The 24288-nt window shown below is 40.3% G+C and overlaps 1 protein-coding gene across 1 annotated transcript in view; it reads right to left on the reverse strand.

Moving 5' to 3' along the window:
• Nucleotides 1-7833: 7833 nt before the first annotated feature.
• Nucleotides 7834-24288, reverse strand: part of FGF5 (fibroblast growth factor 5) — a 29992-nt gene continuing 13537 nt past the window's right edge. The window contains exons 2-3 of the mRNA XM_054030553.1: nucleotides 21377-21480; nucleotides 7834-9737 (exon numbers count right to left, since the gene is read on the reverse strand). Of these exons, the coding sequence (XP_053886528.1) occupies nucleotides 9384-9737; nucleotides 21377-21480 (458 nt within the window). The 3' untranslated portion in view covers nucleotides 7834-9383. The remainder of the gene's footprint in view (nucleotides 9738-21376; nucleotides 21481-24288) is intronic.

Here is a 24288-nt window from a genome sequence, read left to right on the forward strand (position 1 = left end):
AGGAGACAGAGGTGTGCAAGGATAGAGGAGTGGGATTTCCTTAGCCTTATATGGTGGCATAGGAGTTTCAGGTCTTTCTTGAGGGGAGCCTGCAGGACTGCTGTGTAAAGGTCTCCTGGGAGGATGCTGCTGTTCTTGTGGCAAGTTTGCATCCTGCTCTCTGGGCAATGGGTGGTCCAGTGCTGAGGAGGCTGGAAGAGACAGTCCAAAGTTAATTGCAGTCCCTGCCTTCAGGGTGGATAAAAATATATCATTTTTTATTAAAAACTCAGATTTTTTATTTAAATTCAATACGGGTTTATTTAAAAAAAAAACTATTTAAAATTAAATGTGAAATTATGGCAATCTGTGTTAAGGACTAAATTTGCTATGTTCCATTAAAATAATGCAAGTTAATTTTATAAATATATTACATTAAATTTAAATTTAAATTAAAATTAGAAATTTGCTGCCAAATTTTAAAGAAAGCCAAATCACTGAAGTGGTGGAAGCCATTGGCTAAGCAACTGGAACCAGAATTTATTGAAGTACTAAACCAGCCATTGACAGCAGTCGTCTCTTCTTTAGGTGCAGAGAGAATATTTTCTCCATTTCAATTTATTCAACTAGTTCAGTTCAATGACTCGTAGATTCAAAGTTAAGAAAGCAATAGAGAGTTGCAAAAGCAAGAAGGCTTGCTTTCCTCTTCCAGTTTATGAATAAAAACTAGGTGTAAGAGGATGAGATCTACTAATTCTAAAATCTTGAAGGGCATCATGACCAGGAACAATCAGTTCAATTCGCTAACTACAAATAATATGTCTTTTTTTATAGTAATTCAGTTAGTTTTAAATGCAAAACATGTTTTGATACATTTTTATATGCATTTTCTCCTTAGGTACAAAATATTTAAGGTTGTTCATTTAACTAGTGAAAAAAATTAAAAATATTAGCTTTTTGCATTTTTATTGAATTTAAAGTTTTATCCAAATAGAGCTTGACACAAGCCACAAGTAAAAGAGTTAATCCTCATCTAGAACAGCGCCAGTCACCGTTTTCTAACATAAATGTAAAAATTAAAAATCTGAATAAATGCAAGTTAAGCTACATAATTGTTTAAATAAATGTGTATAGATATAGTGTATCCTCCTGGTTTGCAAAAAGAAATACCAAATTTAGCACAAAGGCTATATTTTGTTGTAAATCAACATGTTTTAATGGTTACCAACCAATGAGACTCAATCTTTCTTTAGGGAAATAGCTGCAAAGTACAACTACAAAAGAATATTAAAATCAATTTACATAATGATTAAAATTAATGATTTCAATCACTTTGTTTTAAATTGATCCACCTTTCTCACATTCCTTCTTAGGGCTCTCTGTTTTACTTGTTCTTTCAGCACTACTGCTCTTGGGGGTCCATCAGGAGATGGGTTTTGTTCTTCTAGGGCTTTGTCCTAAGTATGAGAAAAATATTATTAATCTATCTGAACAGCATGGACCCTGTGGAGCTGGACCAGACCCATGGTGCTTGTTGGAAGCTGCGGACCCTTCAACCTGAGCTCTAGTGCCATGTGGTATCACAGAGAGCATAAACTTCTTTTCACACCTCTGTCCTGGAAAAGCCAGGGGAGAATTCAGAGGGGCAGGGTAGAGGGTGGGCCTGATAACTGAACTAGCATATGATTGAAGTGGGTGCTGATTTTCAAGAACTTCAAACAGCACATGGGACAAGTGACATCTTTGTGCCTGTTAGTAAAACCTGATTCAAGTGACTGTGCACAGCAATACTAAACTGTGGTGTTTACACACATCCACTGTGTTCTCTGGTGCAGTATGTACTGTGATTCTGACTTACAGTCTGGCCTCTTCTGCATTGGAGAGGTTGCCAGGCCTCCTTCATCCATTGTGACTTTGATAGAAATAATGGACTCTCATACCCATAATCCTGGAAGGAGCTGCGCTACCCATCTTTCTTCCGCAGATGGCCCCGCTCCACCAGTGCAATTTCATGCAGAATTCCCTTTGTTGTTTCTTGTGGCAACTTCCACTTCATGTTGGTGTCCTCTCCTGTGCCCACCCACCACAGTCATCCTCATCCACAGTTCCTCCTATTGCCTGTCCCGGTCATCTACAGATTGTTCATGTGGCACCAGTATGGTTCAGGTCCTGCTTGCTCATGAACTCGTCAATGATATCGATCTCTGTGCTGGAAATATCCTGCTGCAAGCATGTTCCTTCTTCCTCTTCCAATGCCCTGCCACTGACATCTCACTTCTGACCTGGATGTTGCCACTTCGCCGTCTGCTGGGGAGTGGTAAGAGTGGGCAGGATGAAAAGGCCCATTTCAGAACCCTTCTGCCTGATTTTTGGCACCATGTGGTAACGAGCATATGACATCACCTCTCTGCCCACTGCCTAGCTGGCCCTGAAAGACAGTTCTCAAGGTGCCTAGGGAGAGAGAAGCTTCCCTTTTGAAACTTAAAGGTGGAGTTGAATCAACCATCTCCTAGGCCTGGCTATGACTGTTCTCTGTCTTAAATAGTGACACCTCAGCCCCCGCTCACAACTTTCCAGCCCCTCCTGACCACTTATCTGAAAGGAAAAATACAAGTTGGTGCCAAACTCAGACTGGCAGCTGGACTCTGCTAAAAGATTTTGTCTTTAGAGAAAAAACTGCTCCTCCCTTGAAAATAAATTGACAAAGTGGTACAAGTGACAGGGGGGGAAAGGGGAAAGCTCAGCACTATGGGAAATGGTAGCATTCGCCTTCTGCATTCTGTGGGCAAAGTCATCAGTGGCTCCGGTCCCTAGGGAATTCTTTGCTTTCCACAACCAAAGAAGGGGTAAAAAATAATCTGGAAATACAGCCAGGCACCTGGCGGCAGCAGCCCAGAGGATAGGTGAGTGTTGGGCAGATGGTTACTGCTATCAAAGGGCCGCTCAGTGCACTGGACAGTAGGCTGGGAACAGAGTGGGGAGGGAAAACTCCCACCCACAAAACAAGAAGCAAAGGAGGGGTGGAGGGTGGCTCAAGGCCATAATACTCTAGAGAACCTAGTTAACCCTATCATGACTACTTTACTACAGTTACAAATCCACCTTGAGTCAGGGGAGCTGTCTGTCGGCAGTGGGGGCTGATGTCTGGTGGTGGAGAGGAGAGAGGATGAGGAGGAGATGGGGGGAAGGGATGGAATCTGAGGGGCTAAGGAGCAGGGATAGGGTGAGGGCAAGGAGAACTGTTTGGCTTAGTTCAGCAACTTGTTGGTCATTTTCCCAGTCTCAGGGGAGGAGGGGGGGATTCTCATGTACCTCTTGAGCACCAAATGTCCCAGCCCCAATGGCAGGGTTCTCCTGTTCCTCCTTTCCTTTCCATCACTTTAGGATCTCCAGGGCCAGCATACATTTGCATAGCTCAAGGTTGCCCCTCGACGTAGGTGGAGTGTGGTCAGAATGTTGTGGAGCTGGGCTTCCCTCAGAGTTGCCTCTGCTGCTCTCTACAGATCCTTTGTGCCTGAGAATTAAGGCAATGGATTTGGTCTGTGTATGCTAGGAATAGAGGGCTGTTTTCCTTTAAGTTTCCCCCATCCCCGTCAGATCCCATGTACAGGTAATGCAGCACAGAGGCAGAACTCACTCACCATTCTGTGTCTGGTGGATAAAGCTGAGCAGTCAGGGAACAGGGGCACACGAGTGCGTTCAATCTCATTACCCCAGCCACCTGGACTTACTAGGGTACCCAGAGGGGAAAGAGTTTACTTTTTTGTATCCAGCACTGTGTTGGGTAGTGAGAAAGTCCTTGTACAGGCCAGAGCTGCAACAGATGAAGCTGGTGATAGACTGTGTAAGACAATCGTTTGAGGCTGACATTGGTGCAGAGGGACCGACCTGCTTCCCACCGCTTAAAGTCCACTTTTATTTAGTTCACTGTTCGGTTTGGCAGCCAGCGCTCACACTGGGGCTTTCAGAAATATCAGATATTAAGCTTTAACATGTCCCCATTTCCTAACATCTACCTGGCTCCGGTATGCAAATTCAGCTAGGTAATATATTCCCTAGAAATTTGTACCTTAGACCACCAAGCAGGGCAATGCTGAGGGACTTAGTAAATCTGGCCCTGGATCTTAACTTCATCACTGCTGATGCAAACGTCTGTTTATTCAGTATCACATAGTAATAGTTACTGTAGTGAAGAATATGGACCAAATTCAGTCCAGGCGCCAGACAGGGAACTCTGCTGAATTCTTGCTCGGCTCCGTGAATTTTATGTGCTTCTGGGAGAAATCTCTGTCCTTGCTTTTTTTTCAAATCAGTAACATGAATTCATTCACAAAATATACAGCATACTGCCACACACAACATCTTAAGTACTGCCTCGGCTTCCCCCTCACAAAGCAAGGTGTATCAGATGCGTCCCATGGCACAATTTTCCCCCTCCCCCCCCACCTCCAGCCAAGAGCCTTCCTCAGGTCCTGAGTAGAGCTGGGCAAAATTTTCGTGCAAACCCTTTTTTCCCTGAAGAATTTGGATTTAGATGGACATGAATTAGAGTCAATTACTTGGATGGGGGGAAATTCGTAAATGTCAAAACAGTTCATTTCAGCCTTTCCAAAGCGAACCGTTTCAGTTTGTCATTTTGGAAAGACATTTGGTTTCAGAATTTCTCACTATTTTATTATTTTTTTAAATCATTTTTTTTAAAACCTCAAAAGCAAAAAAATAAAAAATAAAAAAATGTTTCTTCTGATATCAAAGGAAACTTTTTTTTTTAGACCTGCACCCAAACTTTATATTCTGTATTCGGACATCCCTTGCCCTGAGATCCATACAAGGAAAGGGATTGGGAGCGGGTAGGGTTACTATAGACTATGCATCATCTCCCACAGATTGTACTAATCCCTCTCCTGGACAGCAGGGGTTCCTCTGCTTGGAGTGACCCTCTCTGCATGAAGCTACATTAACTTTAGTGCAGAGAGGACCCCTTCCAAGTGAAGAAACCTCCCTGGAGAGGGATTCTGGGCACAGCTCTTAGCAGGGAGAAGCCCTCACATCCCGGCCCTCCAACAGAGCCAAACACTCCAGGCCTGGAAATGGAGGTGGTGTGAAGGCATTGGGTCCATATGGACAGCCTTCCTGTGCCCCTAACAATTTTATTCATGATACATTTTGCGGGGTTTAGAATTCTTGTTTAAACATTTTTTAATAATCTCGTAAAACCCCACCTGTAATCCCATGTGTGCTCCGGATTAACAGAACCATGGGATCAGCAACAGCCGTCATCCAGTAAAAAGGCACTGAACTCTGTGGAATTTAAATGCACTAGAAAGAACCCCACAGTAAGGTAAAATACTGCTAGGGAAGCATTGGTTTAATTGTACCCTGGAGAAAAAAGAAGCCTGGTATTGCTTCCTCAGCAGAATTTCACCTGACTGCACTGAAATCTGAGAAATTCTCCACTTCCCACAGAGGGAATAGCAAAATATTTAATGAGAAACACATTTGAACTGGACCTATAACTGTGAGATTACATGTTTGCTAATCTCTCTGTAGGATATAGAGAGATCCCTTCTTCTGTGTGCTGTGGGGCGTCTAGTCTAGTGGAATTAACCACATTGACTACTGAATTAAAAGTAAAATTTATTCGGACACCTTCTGATATTTCAATAGAACCGTTTATATGGCTTGCAAAATAACAAAGCAGATATCGTGATGATAGTGGGTCCAATCTTACAACCCTTGCTCATGGGAGTAGTCCCACTGATCTGGGACTCCTTCAGGTCCCAGGGTAACTCCTATTAAAACCATTAGAAAGAGTTCCCTTGATGATGAGTCATGCCCAAGTTCCTGTGGGCTGCAGGGTCAGAGCCTTTATTTCAGTGGACTGCACACGTGAGTAATGTAATTCATGTGCTTAAATGTTTGCAGGATTATAGCCTAACATGAGCTCTCTGATACAGGGATAAAAGTTGTCCTTTCTGCTATAAATAGGTTGCCCCTATAAATCAAGCTCTCTTAAATAGAATCCAAGCATTGGCAACAATCCAGTGGATTGATGAAGGGATGGAAATTTCACTGTGAGTAGAAACAGGCAAAACAGTCAATTTTCATCTGGTTTCAAAATCTATGTTTTGTTTGGTTTCAAAATCTATGTTTTGTTTTGTTCCACAAGTGGTGGTCAGTTTGTTCGGGACTCAAAATCTTATTAACAAAAGAGATGCCAGTCTGACAGTGAAACAGCATGGTTTAATCTTAGAATGTGAGCTCCCTGGAGCAGGAACTGTCTTTGTGCAGGGCGTTTTGTACCACGGTGCCCTCAGCCCTGATTGACGTTCTTATAGTCATAGAAATCATAATTATCTCCATTGGATTACTCACATGGGTAAAGTTATGCACATGAGTGCTTGCAGGATTGGGGACCTAGTTGGTAAAATTGGTGGCCCTTCTTGTGGCAGGATATGGGCTATCTCTGAAAGAATTCTAAATGTGTTCTTTTGCCAGGAACACAGAGATCTGTTTATTCTGGTAGCTGCTGTTACTAAAATGTGACACTAAAGTTACAGCTGGATTTTGGATTTGTTATGAGGGGCAATACATAGATAAAAGAGAAGAATGTTCTTTGTTGTACAGGCTGGGCTATCTGCAAAGATTCTTCCCTAAATGTAATTTTTTTAATTTGTGTTTTGTGATAGAAGACAATTACATTTCATAGCAAATCCTGACTATATTTTGTTTGTTATTATTCTACCGCTAAAGACAGTTCTGCTTATTGACATCAGACATAACCATCCACGTATTGTATGTGAAGATCCCCTGGGTAATGAGGATTAGGAAGGTGTTGTATTATATATGTCTTCTGCATATGTGTTCATTCAATTAGTTAATTTAGGTAGCCCTATGCTTCACTGAACATTAATTATATGTAATTGTGTATGGCTGGTAAACTGTAGATAAGAAGTGCAATTTGAATTTTTTAATTTTAGTTTGGCTTTAGCATTTGAAATTAATGAGCATGGGCCCCCATAACACATCTGTGTTGTTCTGCTTTAACTTTGCTGTTGCTAATCAAGTCAAAATAAGTGTACAAGATAAGTGATTGGGTTCTTTTGTCATCCTGTAAAATATGTGGAGCATGTAGTACAAAAGGAGCATGTATGCTCATTTTGCCTCACTCTTTACTGTCAACAATATTATCTCCTGCCAAACCCTTTAATAGAAACATGTGTAGTAGCTAATTTAGCAACATCCATTCTTCATATTCAGTAAAAACATTGTAGGATAGTTGACAGAAGAAAAGAGAAATTACACAACTATGTTTTAAAATTAAACACAGTTATACTTTATTATGGCATCACCATCTCTTGCGGTATCTATTGTGTATGCATGTAGGCAAAATCTCTTTAAAATAAAGACACTATGTAGTATGCTTATATTTCAACTGTATTAAATGAAATGTTTGGGAAAAGGCCTTGAACTCACTCAAAACAATGATGGATGAAAAGCCAAGCTTTTAATGGAAATAATATTTTGTATGATTATTGATTTTTTGGTAAAATATTTGAAAGTAGCACATGGCTTTGTTATTACTGATATGCAACTAAAATATGTTAGTACAGTTAATATGAGAGTTTTGGTTCTACTAATGCAAGCCATTGTAAAGTCTATTAAGGCTTAATTGGTGATCAGTTTCAACTCTAGTATTTTTGTACATACACAACACAGCTAGATCTGTGTGTATGTCCAAAAGTCTTTTATATGCATAATTAGTTACTAGAAAAAATATAAATGAATAATTATTGAAATTTAAAGTCTACACCACTCTACCATAACTAGAAAAAATACTTTCAAAGGTTCAAGTAGCTATAATATTGTTTATTGCCACATTGCCATATTTAAGATCAAATAAAACATTTTTCAGTGTGAAGTGTATATTAATCAATTAAATAAATAAATCGCATAAATCATATGAGTTAAAACATTTGCAGAACTATGTTCCATTTGGAGTGATAATGAGCCAAATGATCAGTTGGAATAAATCAACGTGGCTCCATTGAAGTCCATGGGAACGAGGCTGATTTACACCAGTTTAGGATCCAACCCAAAGAACCTAATTCTGCTTTTAGTTACACCCGTGCACCCCATTTGGCCCACTGGTTGGATGTCAACAGCAACTCACACGTTCTTCGAATAGGACTGATTCCTGTAGTACATGACCAGCCTTATATCCACCGCCCATCGTTTTGTTACAAAAGGCAGATGCACTCACAGGAATCATTTACCTTTGGAGTAGGAGTCTCGGGAGAGGGTTTTACTTGCTGAGTATAATGATGACAGCATTTGATAACAGGCCATGACATTGATGGCTGTTATCTGATACACCTATGGAATGGCTTTTGCCTCCCTTTGTTTCCCCTGAAAAGCAGCTCCATCCCTGTGGACCTATAATAGCAGGAATGCCACAGGGTCATGACAGAGGTATTTTAAACACAGACTTCGAAATGATAGTTTGATGGACAGAATAAGACTTATTCTTCCAGCTGTTCAAGAAAGAGTAGGAGTGGGGGACTGGAATCAGAGTCATTTATAAATGAAGCGTTCCCCTCCATAAACTTAAAATGCATTATCTCCCTTGGATAAAAGAAAATCCTTCCCAAATAAAAAAGAAAGAAAGAATTCAACATCACGGCCCAAATTACAATGTACAGATTGTTGTGTTGTTTTTTTTTAAAAAAGAGTTGACTTCTAAGAGGAGAGGAATCGAACTTTTAAAAAAAAGACAGATTTGGATATACGAGTTTGAGGTACAGTCAGAAGTAAAAAGTGCAGCAAAAAGAGAAGATGCAGAAAAAAAATCCTTATAAATTATAACTTGACTCTGAACAAATTTCTCATATGAAAATGATTGTAAAAAGTGTCATTCATTAAAACAGCGAAAGTAAGAAAATATGTTCAGTGTAGAGGTACCTTTTTGTTGTTTCCGACAACCAAAATAAACAGAAGTTCATAAAATAGTTTCTCGACACCAAAAGTGTATTCTTTGGAAAGCAAAAAATTAAACGGATCCATCAGACATTGTTTCAAAATGTACAGTCCCGTCTCAATGCTTTGGAGAGTAGGAAAATGAGAATGCTATTTAAGGCAAAAAACAAAAGCCTTTATGTTCATTTGACCTGAACCACTGCTTTCCTCCCTAGGGCTAGATGAAGAATTCCAGTTCAGTTAACACTCTTGACTATCAAAAAGCAATTTGGCTGGGGTCAAACTGAAACAAATGGGTATCTCCCTGTCTGACCTCCTAATGCAGCTAAGTGCGATCAAGGCCCTATCTGCCATTGTAAGCAAAGGACTCACACACGCACGCAGCAGCTCCTGAGAAAAGTGTTCCTCTCTAGCCATCAGTTTAACCGCTATCCAAAGCGAAACTTCAGCCTGTATTTAACAGTGTTGGGGTTCTTCCGAGGCACGGACAATGAAACCTTTGGTTTTGCTGGGGTGGAGGCAGGTGACTTTTTCTTTTCAGGAACAGTGACGGTGAAAGACAGTTCTGGCTGCTCAGACTGTTTGAACCTTGGAAGAAAATGGGTGGAGATGTGCTGGGGTTTCACCCGGGGACTGCAGCCTCTTTTGGCTTTGCCTCTCTTGTTCAAAGCCACATACCATTCTCTCCCAGTCTTTTCGGTCCTGTAAACTGCCGAAGCATATGTGTTATAGCTGTTTTCTTGAAACCTCTCCCTGAACTTGCAGTCTTCTGTAAATTTGGCCTAGGAAAACAAACAAACAGAAATCTATTGAAAGGTTTTTGTTTGACCAAGTAAGAAAGGAGGGCCAACACTGTCAATAATAACTGCCTATAGCTTAGGCTCCTCAATTCATATAGAATTGCCTAGTTGAGTGGCCTGATTTTCAAAAGTGAGGTGCACCCAACAACTCTGATTGATGCTGCTTGGGTGCTCCGCACTTTTGAAAATCGGCCATTTACGTGTCTAAATATAGATTTAGGAGATTAACTTGAGGCACTCGTTATTAAAAATCTTGGCTGGAGGTATCTATCATCTGCCTGAGGAGTAACCTTCCCATTCTGCTTCTCTGCTATCCTCCACCAAAAGGAAAAATGCCTCCTGGTCTCCTTTGCAGCAGCTCCTTCAATGAATATTAGTTTTTGCTCTTTAGTGTGTCTAATTTCCTGCCCTCACAAAAATTGCTTTCTGCTGCGTCACCGCTTAATAATCCAGAATGACAATTTGCATGCAGATTTTCATTGCTTCACTGCACATAGTCTTGATCACATTGTTGTTTTAACTTTGGGTGTTTTGTTGTCTCTTGATAACCTTTAAAAATGCCTTTCGGTCAAACAACATATTTCCTTACAGAGTAGTTGTATTTGTTGCACACCAATTCCCAGCGGAGAGACTTCCATGGACTTCAGGGCCCAGGGATCAGGCCCCAGACTGTCAGAGTAAATCTGAACATCCCACTGAGAAACTAACCCTGCACAATCCAAGATTAAGGTCCACAGACGGCTCTGAATCCACAGAGACACACAATTCCCGTTGCATAGTGGCAGGATTGGGGTTGTGTCTGTAAGGTGCCAGATACCTTTATACAATACCAGATATAGCTATATAAAAGGTAATTATAATTAATAACAAGAAAACGATGTATGGAAAATGTTACGCTTCCGTGGAAATTAATCTGTTCTAGTGTATAATTCTAATACTACTCCACTGAAAAGCCAATCTCAGAGTGCCTCAGCTCACTTCCCATGTTGTTGATGTAAAGGCAGGTTTTGTTCCTTTCCAGAAAATAAACATATAAAGGAAATTGTAGGTGCTTAATCTTTTGCCAGAGGCACTAAGGACCAAATCCTCAAAAGTATTTAGGCTCCTCACTCCCACTGAAATCAATGAGAGCTGGGCACTTAAATACCCCTGGCTTTCATTGACTTCAGTGGGCTTTGGATCAGCCCCTAGGAGTGGCAGTTGTCCCAAGAGAGTTTCTCTCTTGGGCTGAGACCCTGCAAAGATTTATGCATGTCCTTAATTTTACACACTGGGAATAGTCCCTTATGGGGGCATGTGGCCAAGGCATAAAAGTTAAGCATGTGCTTCTTTGCAGAATCGGGGCCTTCTAGAGCTGGGCAGAGATTTTCAAAGCAGATGGGGGGATTCAATCACCAACTCCCATTAAGTTGAGTGGCTAAATCCCCTAGTAAACTTTGAAAATATCAACCCTAGTCTCAACAATTTTTCATGAGAACACTGAAACAGGTCCTTTCCTGTGTGTGTGAACAGAGTGCAGGAATAAGGCCAGTCAGTTCATCAGCCATAAAAAGTGAGACGTAAACGTTTTGCCATGGTCAGACATCAGGGCAGCTGTGAAATGTAAGCTAAACAAATCTCCACCTAGATGAAACCACAGGATATCATAGTGCATTTTTCCTAATGGAAGGGCTGGATAATGAGATGTACATATAAAGACAAAAAGAGAGAATAGGGCCTTACAAATCTTAAAAGTGTGTGTCTGAAGATTATTATTTATTAATATTCTTAAGCAGCAGCCCTCAAGGAATTTGCCACTTCTGGAATCTGATGAGAGTGTTAATTGGTGTCCTGAGATCATCTAAAATAGTTTCTAAAAGTTTCTAAGTGCATCAAAGTTTGACTTCAAAGTAGATTATTCAAATCTATTTATTTTAAAAGGGATGCTGGGCTTTTTAACTTAAAAGTCTGATGCACTGGAAAGCAAAAAGAAACAATGTTTTATAATCAATTAGAAAATGGTCAGATTTGCTTGATATTGCATTATTAAACCCATATTTTGTTTAAAGGAGTTGAATTCTAGAATTCAAATGGCAACGTCCTTGACCTGTATTGCATCTTTTCCATAACAACTTCACTTTAATCTCCTTTAGGTCTTTGCTTGAAAGAAGAAAGAATTATTTTAATTATGCATTTTTGCTTTGTCTGCTTTTTGTTATCCAATATGATGTGCCATACATAAATGAATATTCCTCTTCCAGAAATAAAGGCTTGAGCTAAATTCCTAATCCTGGAACCCTTACTTATATGGGTTGTCTGTTGCCCTGAGAAGGATACAGCATTGAGATGGAAAAGAGACAAATCCCCAAAGAGGAGGGTTGTCCCCTGAAGATTTCTTTGTGGAGGTTGCTGTCTTTGCATGGGTCTCTCCCAACCCAGACAGTTATGGGGTCAGGGAACTTCAGGAGAAAAGAGGGACAGAGGGCCATGTGTTGGTTAATCCCAGAGGATACCAGTGGTAAATCCAAGTAAAACTCAATGCATTCTGGGACAGCACCAACTGCTGTGAAGAATCACTTCTGCTCTTGGTATACCCCTGGATGGGGATTTCTGGGTGCATCCACCAGCAAGGGAAGCCAGGCAGCATGGGTCCATTCCAAGGCGCCTGGAAGCCACTGTGGAGACATGAGACCTCCACACTGCTAGTTTCTAGGGGGAGACAAACTGCACTCACTTGCAAGGCCCAGATTATCCATTGTCATGGTAAAATCGGTGGGCTAGGAGTGGTGTCTCAGAGGAGGAAATTTCTGCACTTCCCCACTTTGCATATTCAGAAGGTGGCGCGTGCCCTGCACCCCACAGAAAAGACCCTGTGGCCCATGAACGCTGCTGGTAGGCTCCAGGGATCCATGCAGGAAGTCCGGGCTATCTGTGCAGAGGTCTTGACGCAGATCTCTGCCAACAGCTGCCACTGGGAGTTCCAGGGGTGGGGGCATAGAAAAGTTAGCACTGCCTGGGGCTATCATCCTCACCAGCATTTCTCCACAGGGCTGGAGTAAGGGACAATATTCTCCCATGCTCAGCATGCCCAACATTGCCCTAACCACTCCTCCACAGCCTCTATTCACCCGGCCTACCCAATCTCCATCCTCAGCCCTCCATATCCATGAATCGTTCTCCCAGGGTTGGGAAAAGGCAAGCAGAACCACCTGAGTAATACTGGCCATACTATCTAGCCCTCTTTCTTTCTGGGATCAAATCCAAGTTGAAACCATAGAGGCACAGTGCAGACAAAACACTGATGGAAATCACTGTACTGCAGGCCCAAGCCCTTACTTACCTGTGCTTTTAGTTAGTATTATTAATAAAACAGTATTTTATTAATTGCACTCAGAGCGTTTGGGTACTTGGAGACATTTTCCTGGGTTGTTTTATCACCTGGTTATTTTTTTTCTGGACATCAACTTAGTTCTGGCCTACTATCACAATCCAAATTTTGTTGCAGCTTTATTATTTCCTAGCAGGGGAGATCAAGGCTGGAGACATACATTACTGGGATTTCTAACGCTATCCTAACTTGAGTGATGGACCCCAAGAGAGTATAAGAGGTGGTTACATTCAGTACACCAGACATGTGTTCTGAAGGTCAGAGTCTTTCTTTCTCTCCTATAAGTCTGGCCATACAGGCTAGGACAAAGGAATTAAAAGTATTGATGCAATCTTGTATGAGGGCACTGAAGCAGGTCCTCTGTTTCCTGCCAGGATCTGAAGAAACTAAAAGAACAAGCCCTTTGTGTTTTAGGGCATTACATTTGCTCAGCTGCCTTTGCAATCAATGATGACAGAACCCTTAGAACCTGAGGTTGAAATACGGAGGCCTCTACCTGAATTTTAATTTTCTTTTTATGAGTTGTTGCGAATATTTGGTGGATGCTTATTACTTACTAATACACACACACACACACACAGAGGTGTGCAAATTAAGCTTAAAATAGCTTTGTTAACTGGGAAGTTTAATAAATATATTAGAGCATGGCTAAAAGATCGTGGGATCAAGAAGATACCTAACATTGTCCTTTGTCTGAATAATTAATCTGAATAATTAAATCTGTCCTTTGGAAATCTGATCAGTTGGAAATTAAAGATCTCGGGGGTCTGGGTTTTTTTGGAATCTCATCTGTCGTTCCTTTGGAATTTCTTTGGGACTCCCAAGCCAACTGGGATTCCAAGATAACACCTTTTGGAAAAAAGAGTAAAGAATAATCCCAGTGCCCTTGCCAACATTTTCTTTCTCAAAAAAAGAGCTAGCATTGTTCAAGGTTTTGGGTAAGCTATTGTTGCTGAGTATATACTAACTTTCACATTGAGCAATAATATATAGTCACTTCACTAAGGGCCTCTAACTTTGATTTAAAAACTTTGGAAACACCTATGGCATAAAAGGTTCTATCTATCCCCATGCATGCCCATCTAATCTGTCTGGTTCCTATACTGGCACCCATCACTGCTGTATTTGCAATGTCTCCTGAGAGGGGATGACTAGGGCTAACGGAAAAATGGGAATTCTTTTCTGTGAAACGTCTCAAACAAATGTCAAGTGAAATTTTTCACTGAACTTTCTGATTTTGTTGATGGCACAGCTAAAAAAAATGTTTTCATTCCAATCAAATGGTGTCAAAACAATTTTTTTTTCACTTTTTCATTCAAAATGAATGATTCGTTTGATTTTTCAATTTTGTTTTGGTTTGTTTCAATTTTCCCTCCTTTCTCTCCCTTATTTTCCCTAGCACTCTCTCCCCCTTTGTGAAATCAAAGGGACATTTCCATAGGGGCAGAGTGATGCTGAGTGCTTTTAAAAGTCCCACTCTCCATGTCCAATATGGCAAGAGAACATACAAACAAACACATACAAAAATGTTTCCAATCTGATTATCTTTCCTCTGATAAAAACATCGGGGTCAGATACAGCATTTGAATTGTTTGCCAGCTGCCCAGTGATTTCCAGTGTAACATCACATGTCAATAGAGAGATTCAATGTGGAGTCCATATACTTGAACTGATTTTTGAAATCTGAATATGAAAGCCTTTGTGACACTGAAAAGCCATTGATGGGACTGCAGTTCAGCAATGCAAGGAGCTGAAATGCCAAGGAGGCAGGAGGAATATGTCAGGCTTCTTAATTTTTTTGGTGCTCCTGGAAGTTGCTCAGTAAACAGCTTTGCTGCTGACATACTGTCCACATCACAAGCACAAGCTTAGCCCAAACTGCCATCTATCTAGGTACTTATATGGCCCGCATCACAAGGGCAGATCCTCAATGGAGCTATGACCATTTATACCAGCTGAGGGCCTGGGCCATGATATCTAAGCACCTTCCAAATATTAACAAATGTATGCTCACACTACCATTCTGAGCTAGGGAGTTATTATTCCCATTTTACAGATGAAGAAACCAAGGCACAAAGAATGTATGTGACTTGCCCAAATTCACACAGGAGACAGGAACTGAAGACAAGTCTCCAGCATCCCAATCCAGTACCTTAAACACAAGACCATCCTTTTTCTCCTATGTGTCTCAAGCACAGGCTGGTGTTCAGTCTCTTTGTCAATTTAATCTTCTCTTCTGAGATGCTAACAAGGGTGCCAGCTACTGCCAATTGTAGTGGCTTTTTCTTTTTAATATATAGTAATGCTTGCCTCCTAAGAACTAGTCTGTGGCCACCAATGCATTTCAGAAAGGCTTTTGAATGGAAATGACTTTTAGATCACTACCTAATATGTCAGGTTTCACGAACTGAAGTTTAGATTCTAAGTAGATTCCATAAATAAATTTATGGGAGTACAATGAGGATCTCAACAAAGAATAACAAAAATGTTCCTGAGAGAGGTGCTTTATCCAAATAGATTTTCTTACAACTTTAAATCAGGTCAAAAAAAGGAAAACCCAATTTTCTGAAAAATGTTGACATTGTTTTCATTTTGCAGGGTTCACAATTCACTGGTTTTTCTTTTTTTTATTATAATTATTTTTCATGATTTCGCCCCACCTCCAATTCTCTTTTTCAAAAATTGAAATTTCAAAAATAAAACATTTTGCATTTTCAAAACCAGAAGTTTTCAATTTTGAAAAGCAATATATTTAACTAAAACACTTTCCATCTAAAAAACCGCAACCAACTCTATTCAACTCTACATATCATTTGGTCACTGAATGTTGTCACGTGTTCGGAAACTGGAAATACAAATAGAACTATAGGGACAAATCCTAAAGTCAATTACATTTTAAAATGAAATTCAATAGGAGATTTGCCTGAGTGAGGACTGAAGCACTTAGCCCATAATTATTAATTTAGAACAATTCTTAACAAAGGAAAATTACCTTAAACCCTGTAGGAAAATATTTCGGCATTTATGCTAATACCAAACCCTCTTTCGAGCTCAGCCATTTAATGATAATAATGTTTAAACATCTAACTGAGGGCTTAAAAATGAGAAAGAACCCATCTGTGCACGGAACTGATAATTGCTAGCTTTAATATTATTTCTGAATTCAGTTTCCTTAAAAATGAACCACTTTATAATTTAATTAAGTTGCCATCTAAAGCAAGAGGGCTAATTTAAAGCACTAAGCTCAGATAAGAGAAAACAGGTCCCAGAGAATTGGTTTAGAAGGACCCCAAATAATTGTAGGAATTACTTTTATCTACAGTTCGCTCAGAGTCATCAGAATGACTTTTATATCAAAGAGATGCAGTGAGTGACGGGCGCAGGATTTGCTTTGTACTGGTTAAAACTCATTAGGCCATGAAATAACTTTATCCTGCCAAGACAGGAAAGAACAACAGATGCTGTTTTTGCATTATCTGCATTATTTAGCCCAGCAATCTTTAGACATTTGGGTCAAGTTTCTACAAATTTGTTGCTTTCATCTGACTGAGGACTCATGTGTCCTAACCTTTCAGTCTGACCTGTCTAATTGGTGTCCATTTATAACACTGTGGGGGTTTTTTTAGTGACAATTAACCATATGCTGACAAGGGTTTAATTTAATTTCTGCTAATGCCGGGACATAAATCAAAACTTAAAACGGAATAATGAAGGTATTGGATGCCACTAAAAAGAACAGATTCTTAAGCATAATCTAGCCAGTGGTTACTTGACTGTCCTGAGATTTATACAAAAGTGTTATTCTCCACATCCTCTTAACATTGAAGCTACAGTTAAGGAAAACCTATTATGGTAATTGTAGGTGCCTTTATCTTTCTTTTCTGAAGACTCTTCTTTTTACAAAGCACCTATGTTTTATTTAAAGCAAAAGGCCATCCCCCTTATAGAGAGGAATGGTTCTATTTAGCATATGTTTCCTAGGCATGCTGAATTTTCCTATTGCATGACGATTAAATAAAAGGAGAGAATAATCATGTTTATGCCTGGCAGGTACTAGGCAGCCTATCTTACAAATAACAAAAAAAAACAGGGCTTGATTTCTGCATCATGGATTGTGGCATGCATGCAATTGGTATTCCCCTGGAGGCAACGGCGCTCAACCAACGGTTTGCCCCACCTTGTGAGGCCAAGAGGTGATACCATTGCCATCTACTAGGGGAGGACAACCTTTAAATTCTGAACCCTGGATTAGGAGAACTCCAGGGTATTCTGGCTCTGGGCAGACCCTGGCTGGCCTGACACACTTTGGTCACTCTTACTCATGTTAAGTAATACCTGGCTCTGTAGTCTTGCCGAAATCAATACATCTCCCCATGCAGTAAAAGACTTCTCAGTGGGAGTAAGGGTGGCAGAACAGAGGAGAAGGATGCTCCAGGGATTATGGCACTAACGAAGGACTTCGGAGACCTGGGTCTAAGTCACTCCTCTGCCACAGACTTCCTGTGCAGTCTTGAACAAGTCATTTAACCTCCTTGTGCCTCAGCTCCCTATCTATAAAATGGGGATAATCACACTTCTCGACCTCACAGGGGTAGTGGGAGAATAAATACATTAACGATGGTGAGGTGCTCAAACACTACCGTGATGAGAACCGTATAAATACCTATGATATACTGTAGTCCTTTGTAAAATGCAATGGCAAGTTCTAGGCATGGCTGCACCCTGTTGCTATTGTCTGCAGAAGCCAGTGGTGAATCAACCCCCAGCATTCAGGTACTAATCTTATTGCCTTTTCATTCAGTTCAGAGAACACACTGACAAAGAGTCAGATACAAAACATCTGTTTCACTCGATATCCCCATCAGGCTTAAATGAAGAAGCTCTGCTGCTGTGAGCACCACCTTGTTACCTTGCTAGAAACCAGTGGATTTGGTCTCCTTACGGCAGATGTGTCAGACTCCTTTCGGGAAGAGGGTCAAATCTGATGAGATTACAAGTTTGGTTGACAAAGGTACTAGTGTTGATGTCATACACATAGATTTCTATAAGGCGTTTGACTTGGCACGACATGACATTTTGATTAAAAAAACAGAAGGCTATAAACTTAACATGGCACACATTAAATGGATTAAAAACTGGCTAACTGATCAGTCTCAAAATATAATCATAAATGGGGACTCAATTGAGCGGGTGTGTTTCTAGTGGGGTCCCGCAGGGATTGGTTCTTGGTCCTATGCTATTTAACATTTTTATCAGTGACCTGGGAGAAAACATAAACTCATCCCTGATAAAGTTTGCAGATGACACAAAAATATGGGGAGTGGTAAATAATGAAGAGGACAGGTCACCAGTGCAGAGTGATCTGGATCGCTTGGTAAACTGGGCACAAGCATATAATATACATTTTAATATGGCTAAATGTAAATGTATACATCTAGGAACAAAGAATGTAGGCCACACTTATATGATGGGGGACTCTATCTTGGGAAGCTGTAACTCTGAAAAAGATTTGGGTATCGTGGTGGATAATCAGCTGAACACGAGCTTCCAATGCAACGCTGCAGCCAAAAGGATTATGCAATCCTTGGATGCATAAACAGGGGAAGCGCGAGAAGGAGCTGAGAAGTTATTTTACCTCTGTATTTGGCACTGGTGCGACTGCTGCTGGAATCCTGTGTCCAGTCCTGGTGGTCACAATTCAAGAAGGATGTTGAAAAATTGGATAGGGAGGGTTCTGAGAAGAGCCACGAGGATGAAAGGATTCAAAACCCTTTCTTATAGTGATAGACTCAAGGAGTTCAATCTATTTAGTTTAACAAAGAGAAGGTTATGGGGTGATTTGATTATAGTCTGTAAGTACCTATATGGGGAACAGATATTTAATAATGGGCTCTTCAATCTAGCAGAGAAAGGTATAACATGATCCAATGGCTGGAAGCTGATGCTAGACAAATTCAGACTGAAAATAAAGTGTAAATTTTTAACAGTGAGAGTAAATAACCATTGGAACAATTTACGAAGGGTTGTTGTGGATTCTCCATCTCTGACAATTTTTAAATCAAGATGGGATATTTTTCTAAGAATTATTTGGAGCAAGTTCTCTGGCCTGGGTTATACAGGAGGTCAGACTAGATTATCACAGTGATCCCTTCTGGCCTTGGAATCTATGAATTCCATTTTTTTAAATAATGCTCAGTTGAATGGGGTAAAATTTGAAGACTCCTTTCAATCCACTATGAATTTCCCACTGATTGTGATGGGAGATTTGTACATGCAATGTGTCCTTTAGGTAAAAAACTACACTTGTAGTGATTGTTCTTTATTATTTGTTCGATACCTTATCCTTGCAGTCAGTATCACTCAAAGGGAAAATCCGCTCCCTTTAAGATCACCACTACTTCTGCTCTAAGTGTCTCTTCCTTCCCTATCTTCTTCTGTATGCTTCTCTTCCTCTTCCCTGACTTTGTGTCTCTCCTTCTTTCTTCCCTCTGTATTTCCCTCCCTGCACTAACTCCCATTTCCTCACTCTTCACTTGTAGGTTATGCTCCCAACCCCAAATAAGCAATGAAATGCTTAGACCCGCATTAGGTTTGAGTTAACAAACCAGGGACATTAATGGGAGGTTGCGGGCGGGGGTTCAAACCTCTAAAAGTTTCAGGCTGTCTGCAGATTCAGGCAGTGTAATTGGTTCTGTAACACTTGCTTCTTATTTGGGAGATTTTCTTCACAACCTTGAGAGCCAGCAACTTGCTTTTTGTTAAAATAAAAACTTAGATTCTGCAGATTCTGGATGTACTATGTGGATCATATAAATGCATCATCTAGGTTGAATCCAGATCCCGGGTTGTTTGTATGACACCTCTGTGTTAAAGAATTTTTCTTTTTTTTGGGACTTACCCATTAGGATATATGCATTTTAGGAAGAGTTCTTTTTACATCAGCATAGTAAATGTTATGATTTCTCTATACTTTTACAAACATTTCCTTGTCCCAATAACAGCAAAAGCAAAAAGAACAGAATATCCTTGATTTAAAAAAAAGCTATGGGTATCTGGAAAAGCATATTGGAACCCACAGTATAACCAATATGTAGAAAAACAAAAGGGGAAAATATTTTTTAACATGAAATTAAATAGTCAAATGTTACCGATTTAAAAAATAGAAATAATGCTCCCACGTTGGGAGCCTGTATTTTGTTGAAATCTCACAGCTTACATTACTGGGGCATGATCCTGTAAGGTGCTGAGTGCCCTCAACTCTCATGGTTTTCACCTGAAGTCGATGGAAATTAAGGTCACATGACACATTGCAAAAGGGCAATCAGCACAGACCTACTCCTGCTCCCATTGAAATCAGTAGGAGTTTTGCCATTATATTCAGTGGGGCAAGAGGGGCCCACTTAATACTTACGTGGCTGTATGAGGAATTTGGGAAGGTGGTGGAAGGAAGGGCTATGTGCACTTGTGTGCTGTATTCTGCACCAATCACCAGCCCCCAAATCAGGGGCTAATGGTAAGGGGATTCGTGCATGCTGACCCCAGTTAAAGAAAGCATCTAAGCATGTGGATAAATTAAAGTGTGTGCTTAAGGTCAAGCACATATTCCAGGTTAAAATACAGGCCCCTCAGTGACTTAGCTTTTCTGAATAGAGATACCTGCTTGAACTGGGGACTTGGAATTTTCTCATTTTTCCTTTTCTCTCTCTCTCTGAGTGGTATTACATGTTATTACAACTGGGATGTCTCCATTCCATCATATGCCATCAGAGCAAACTGAACCCAAGTGCCAAGTCTGCATCTTAATTTCCATCTGTTTCAATAAACACAGATCAGACCCCAGTTCTGTGTCTCCTCATCTTTTTCTTAAGGAAACACACGGATAAAACTTTCTGTGAAAATCTATTTCCTTTCTCTAATGAGAACAAAGAGCCTTACTGTTTTGAAGACCGAAATCTGATTGCAAAAAAAAAAATCTTTCTTTGGTAAAAATGTAATAAATATTATCCGGAGCTTCAAGTTTTTATATCTACCTGTCATCTAATTGGCTGTCTGTCTTTTTACCTACCTGTGGCTCCATCCTGAAAGGCACTCCTCATTGAAGTCATGGAGGTTGAGGAAACTCAGCACAGTATGTAAGTGCTTAGCACCTTACAGGATTGAGCCCCAGGAAAACCGCTTTTGCTACAGTGTACATGTGAAGCTGCCACAATACCGTTAATAAACAATATATACTGGTAATTCAATTTTTACTTACACTTGCATGGAGTTTTCCTTTTTTTGACATCGCTAAAAATTTGTTGCTGAAAACTCCTCGTATTCCTACAATCCCCTGAGACACAGCAAATATTTCCAAAATACCTAGGATGACAGAAATCCCAAAATAAATCACAATACTTTTCAGATCACTGTGACAAAAAGAAATTGTAGTTTCCTTTTGAAAAACCCCGATTCTCATCTTCCTTGGTTTTCGCAATAATTTCACGTTTGATTGTTTACTGCTTTGCTTATTGGAAATGTGCATTTATTTATATGTCTTAAAACCTTAAGTCATCTTTCAGAGGACTGACACATGATCTTTAGAAATGCAGGGATGCCTTTTGTTGGGCCCCGATCCCACGAAAACTTACAAACGTACATAACCTTTAACATATGAGTAGTCCACTGATGTGACTGGGACTAGTCATGTACATATTGTTAAGTACATGCATGGTCTTTGTAGGATCAGGGCTAAATGCCCATACAATAACCTATTTCTCTATTAAACTTAACAGACCACTTTTCCTATGAACACATCCAAAAAACAAAACAAACAAACAAAAAAATCCTATGCTCTGTTCAAAGTAGACTATAACACAAATCAGCAAAAGCCAATAATTTCAACCATATGGCTCCTTGACACTGTGCCACGGCCATTGCAGCAATTATTTTTATACTGTTAGGAGACCTCTTGGCCAAATACATCTCCACTGTCCCTGTTTTTCAGTGATGTCCCTTATTTCAGACCCAAATTTCCCACCAGTTCACACAAATTTAGTCTCTCACATTTATTGTTATAAAGGATTTGCACCAGAAATACAGGAGTAGAGCTGATCTGAATTTTGGATGACACATTCTGATTCAGATGAAATTTAACTACTTCAGATCTGGACAAGCATTCACAAGTTCAAAATCTTTTTTTTTTTCTTTTGGCAGGGTTTATCTAGCTGGATAACATTCGCGTGTATTACTGTGTCCATTCATGACACGCTATTTGGGTATGTCTCTAATTTTAACATATGCAAAACTAGGGCAGATTAAATTTGGCAAAGGGGAAAAGAAGGGAAAATAAAGCATTTTAAATTTTGCCCCATTTTATCCAAAATGAAACCAGGCCTCCTTACTCACTGGTATATTGCATTATGGAAATAAAGTTACAGCAAATATAATTTATGCTAAAGGATTAAATTCCATGTCTTCTTAAGCTTCCCATGGGTCAGATTTTAATACACTTACTCACATTGAGTAGAATCCTACTCAGCAAGCATTCCCACTGATTTCAGTGGGACTTTTTGTGGAATAATACACTATTTAGTTTGACTGAGAATAGCAGAATCTGGCCATAAGGGAATAAAATTTATTTTTCCTTTTCCCTATTGACTTCCATGGAACTGCTCCGTCTGTTACCAGGGTATCTGAATTCCTTCTTTGAATAAGGGATCAATGTTTGTGGCCATATTTGGGCCTTTGAATGCTGAGAGATACCCTGGGCTCAATTCTTTATTTACTGAAATCTCATGCTTGAGGACTTGGGCACCTGAGCACATAGGGAATCCCATCACTAATTCAGCAAAGCCATTAAGCATGTGCTCATATCCCATTGAAGCCAATGAGATGTACAGATTGGTGTTCTGTTCATCCTATTCATAAAATTGGATGTCTCCAGGGCAGACAAGTGTAAAGTTTCAGGCCTATTCAGATTTGTTTGTGCCAAGAAATGGATCTACTTCTTTGCAAAGCTTCAGGACATCGCTGATCTAACAACTTCACTCGGAATTGCGGGCACTGACCCTCGGACTCCTAATAGGCTTACAAACTATTAGAACTACTTCCTGGGGTGGAACGCTCAGCCCTTAGGTCGTGACCCACTAGAACTTTTAACTGAGGTAGAGTATATCTACACTGCAATCAAGAGATGTGATTGCAGCACATGTAAACATCCCCAAGCTAGCTAGAGTGAAGCTAGCACAAGTAACAGTAGCAGCAAAGCCGTGGTGGCACCCACCCGCTGAGGACCCTGAGTACACATTGGAGCACCCAATGTCTGCACTGCCATACCTTCCCTGTTATTGTTACTCAAGCTAGCTTTCAGAGTAACAGCCGTGTTAGTCTGTATCCGCAAAAAGAAGAACAGGAGTACTTGTGGCACCTTAGAGACTAACAAATTTATTAGAGCATAAGAAAGCTTATGCTCTAATAAATTTGTTAGTCTCTAAGCTAGCTTTGATTCAGCTAAATCTAGTTATATCAAAGCAAGCTCATACATGAGCTGTAAACACACCACCTGATTGCAGTATAGACATACCTTGAGTTTGTAACCAGGTATTGACATAACTGGCTTTAAATATTATTTGTGTCCACATGGCTAGTAACCATGGCAGCTATAACAGTGTTTGTCCTAGATTGGCAGGTTTGGCATCCTGTAACCAAGCTGGCACCCTGCTTTTTCACTTGGGACAAGACTCCCCTGACTGTGAACTTGTTCTCTTTCCTCCTAGCTGTGGTAGGACATCCCAGAGTGCATCACCCAATGTTGATGCCACTCTGTGTGCATGTCACCCAATCCTCTGCTAAGGAATTATGGGATTGCTGCCCATTCCCCTCCTACCCCCCAGAAATCAGCGATATGAATATGGTTAGGCAGCATAGGATGTCATACAAAGGAAATTAATAACTCCAGATCTGTGACTGATCTAGCTTCCTGCAGTCTTCCCACGGTCCTCACATTTTTTAATGTACTAGGATCGGCTTTGAGCTTTCCACCCCAGCCAGGGATTTTCCTGTACAGGGTAGAGATCCCTGCAATTTCATTAAAGGGCAGGGTTGGGCCCTGAGTGAGTTTATTACCTGATGTATACAGAGCAATCAGTTTAATTGTAAATTCTGTTTTATTTCTGAGGTTAAAACAAT

Source organism: Malaclemys terrapin, chromosome 5 (genome assembly GCF_027887155.1).
Source record: "Malaclemys terrapin pileata isolate rMalTer1 chromosome 5, rMalTer1.hap1, whole genome shotgun sequence".
NCBI lineage: Eukaryota > Metazoa > Chordata > Testudines > Emydidae > Malaclemys > Malaclemys terrapin.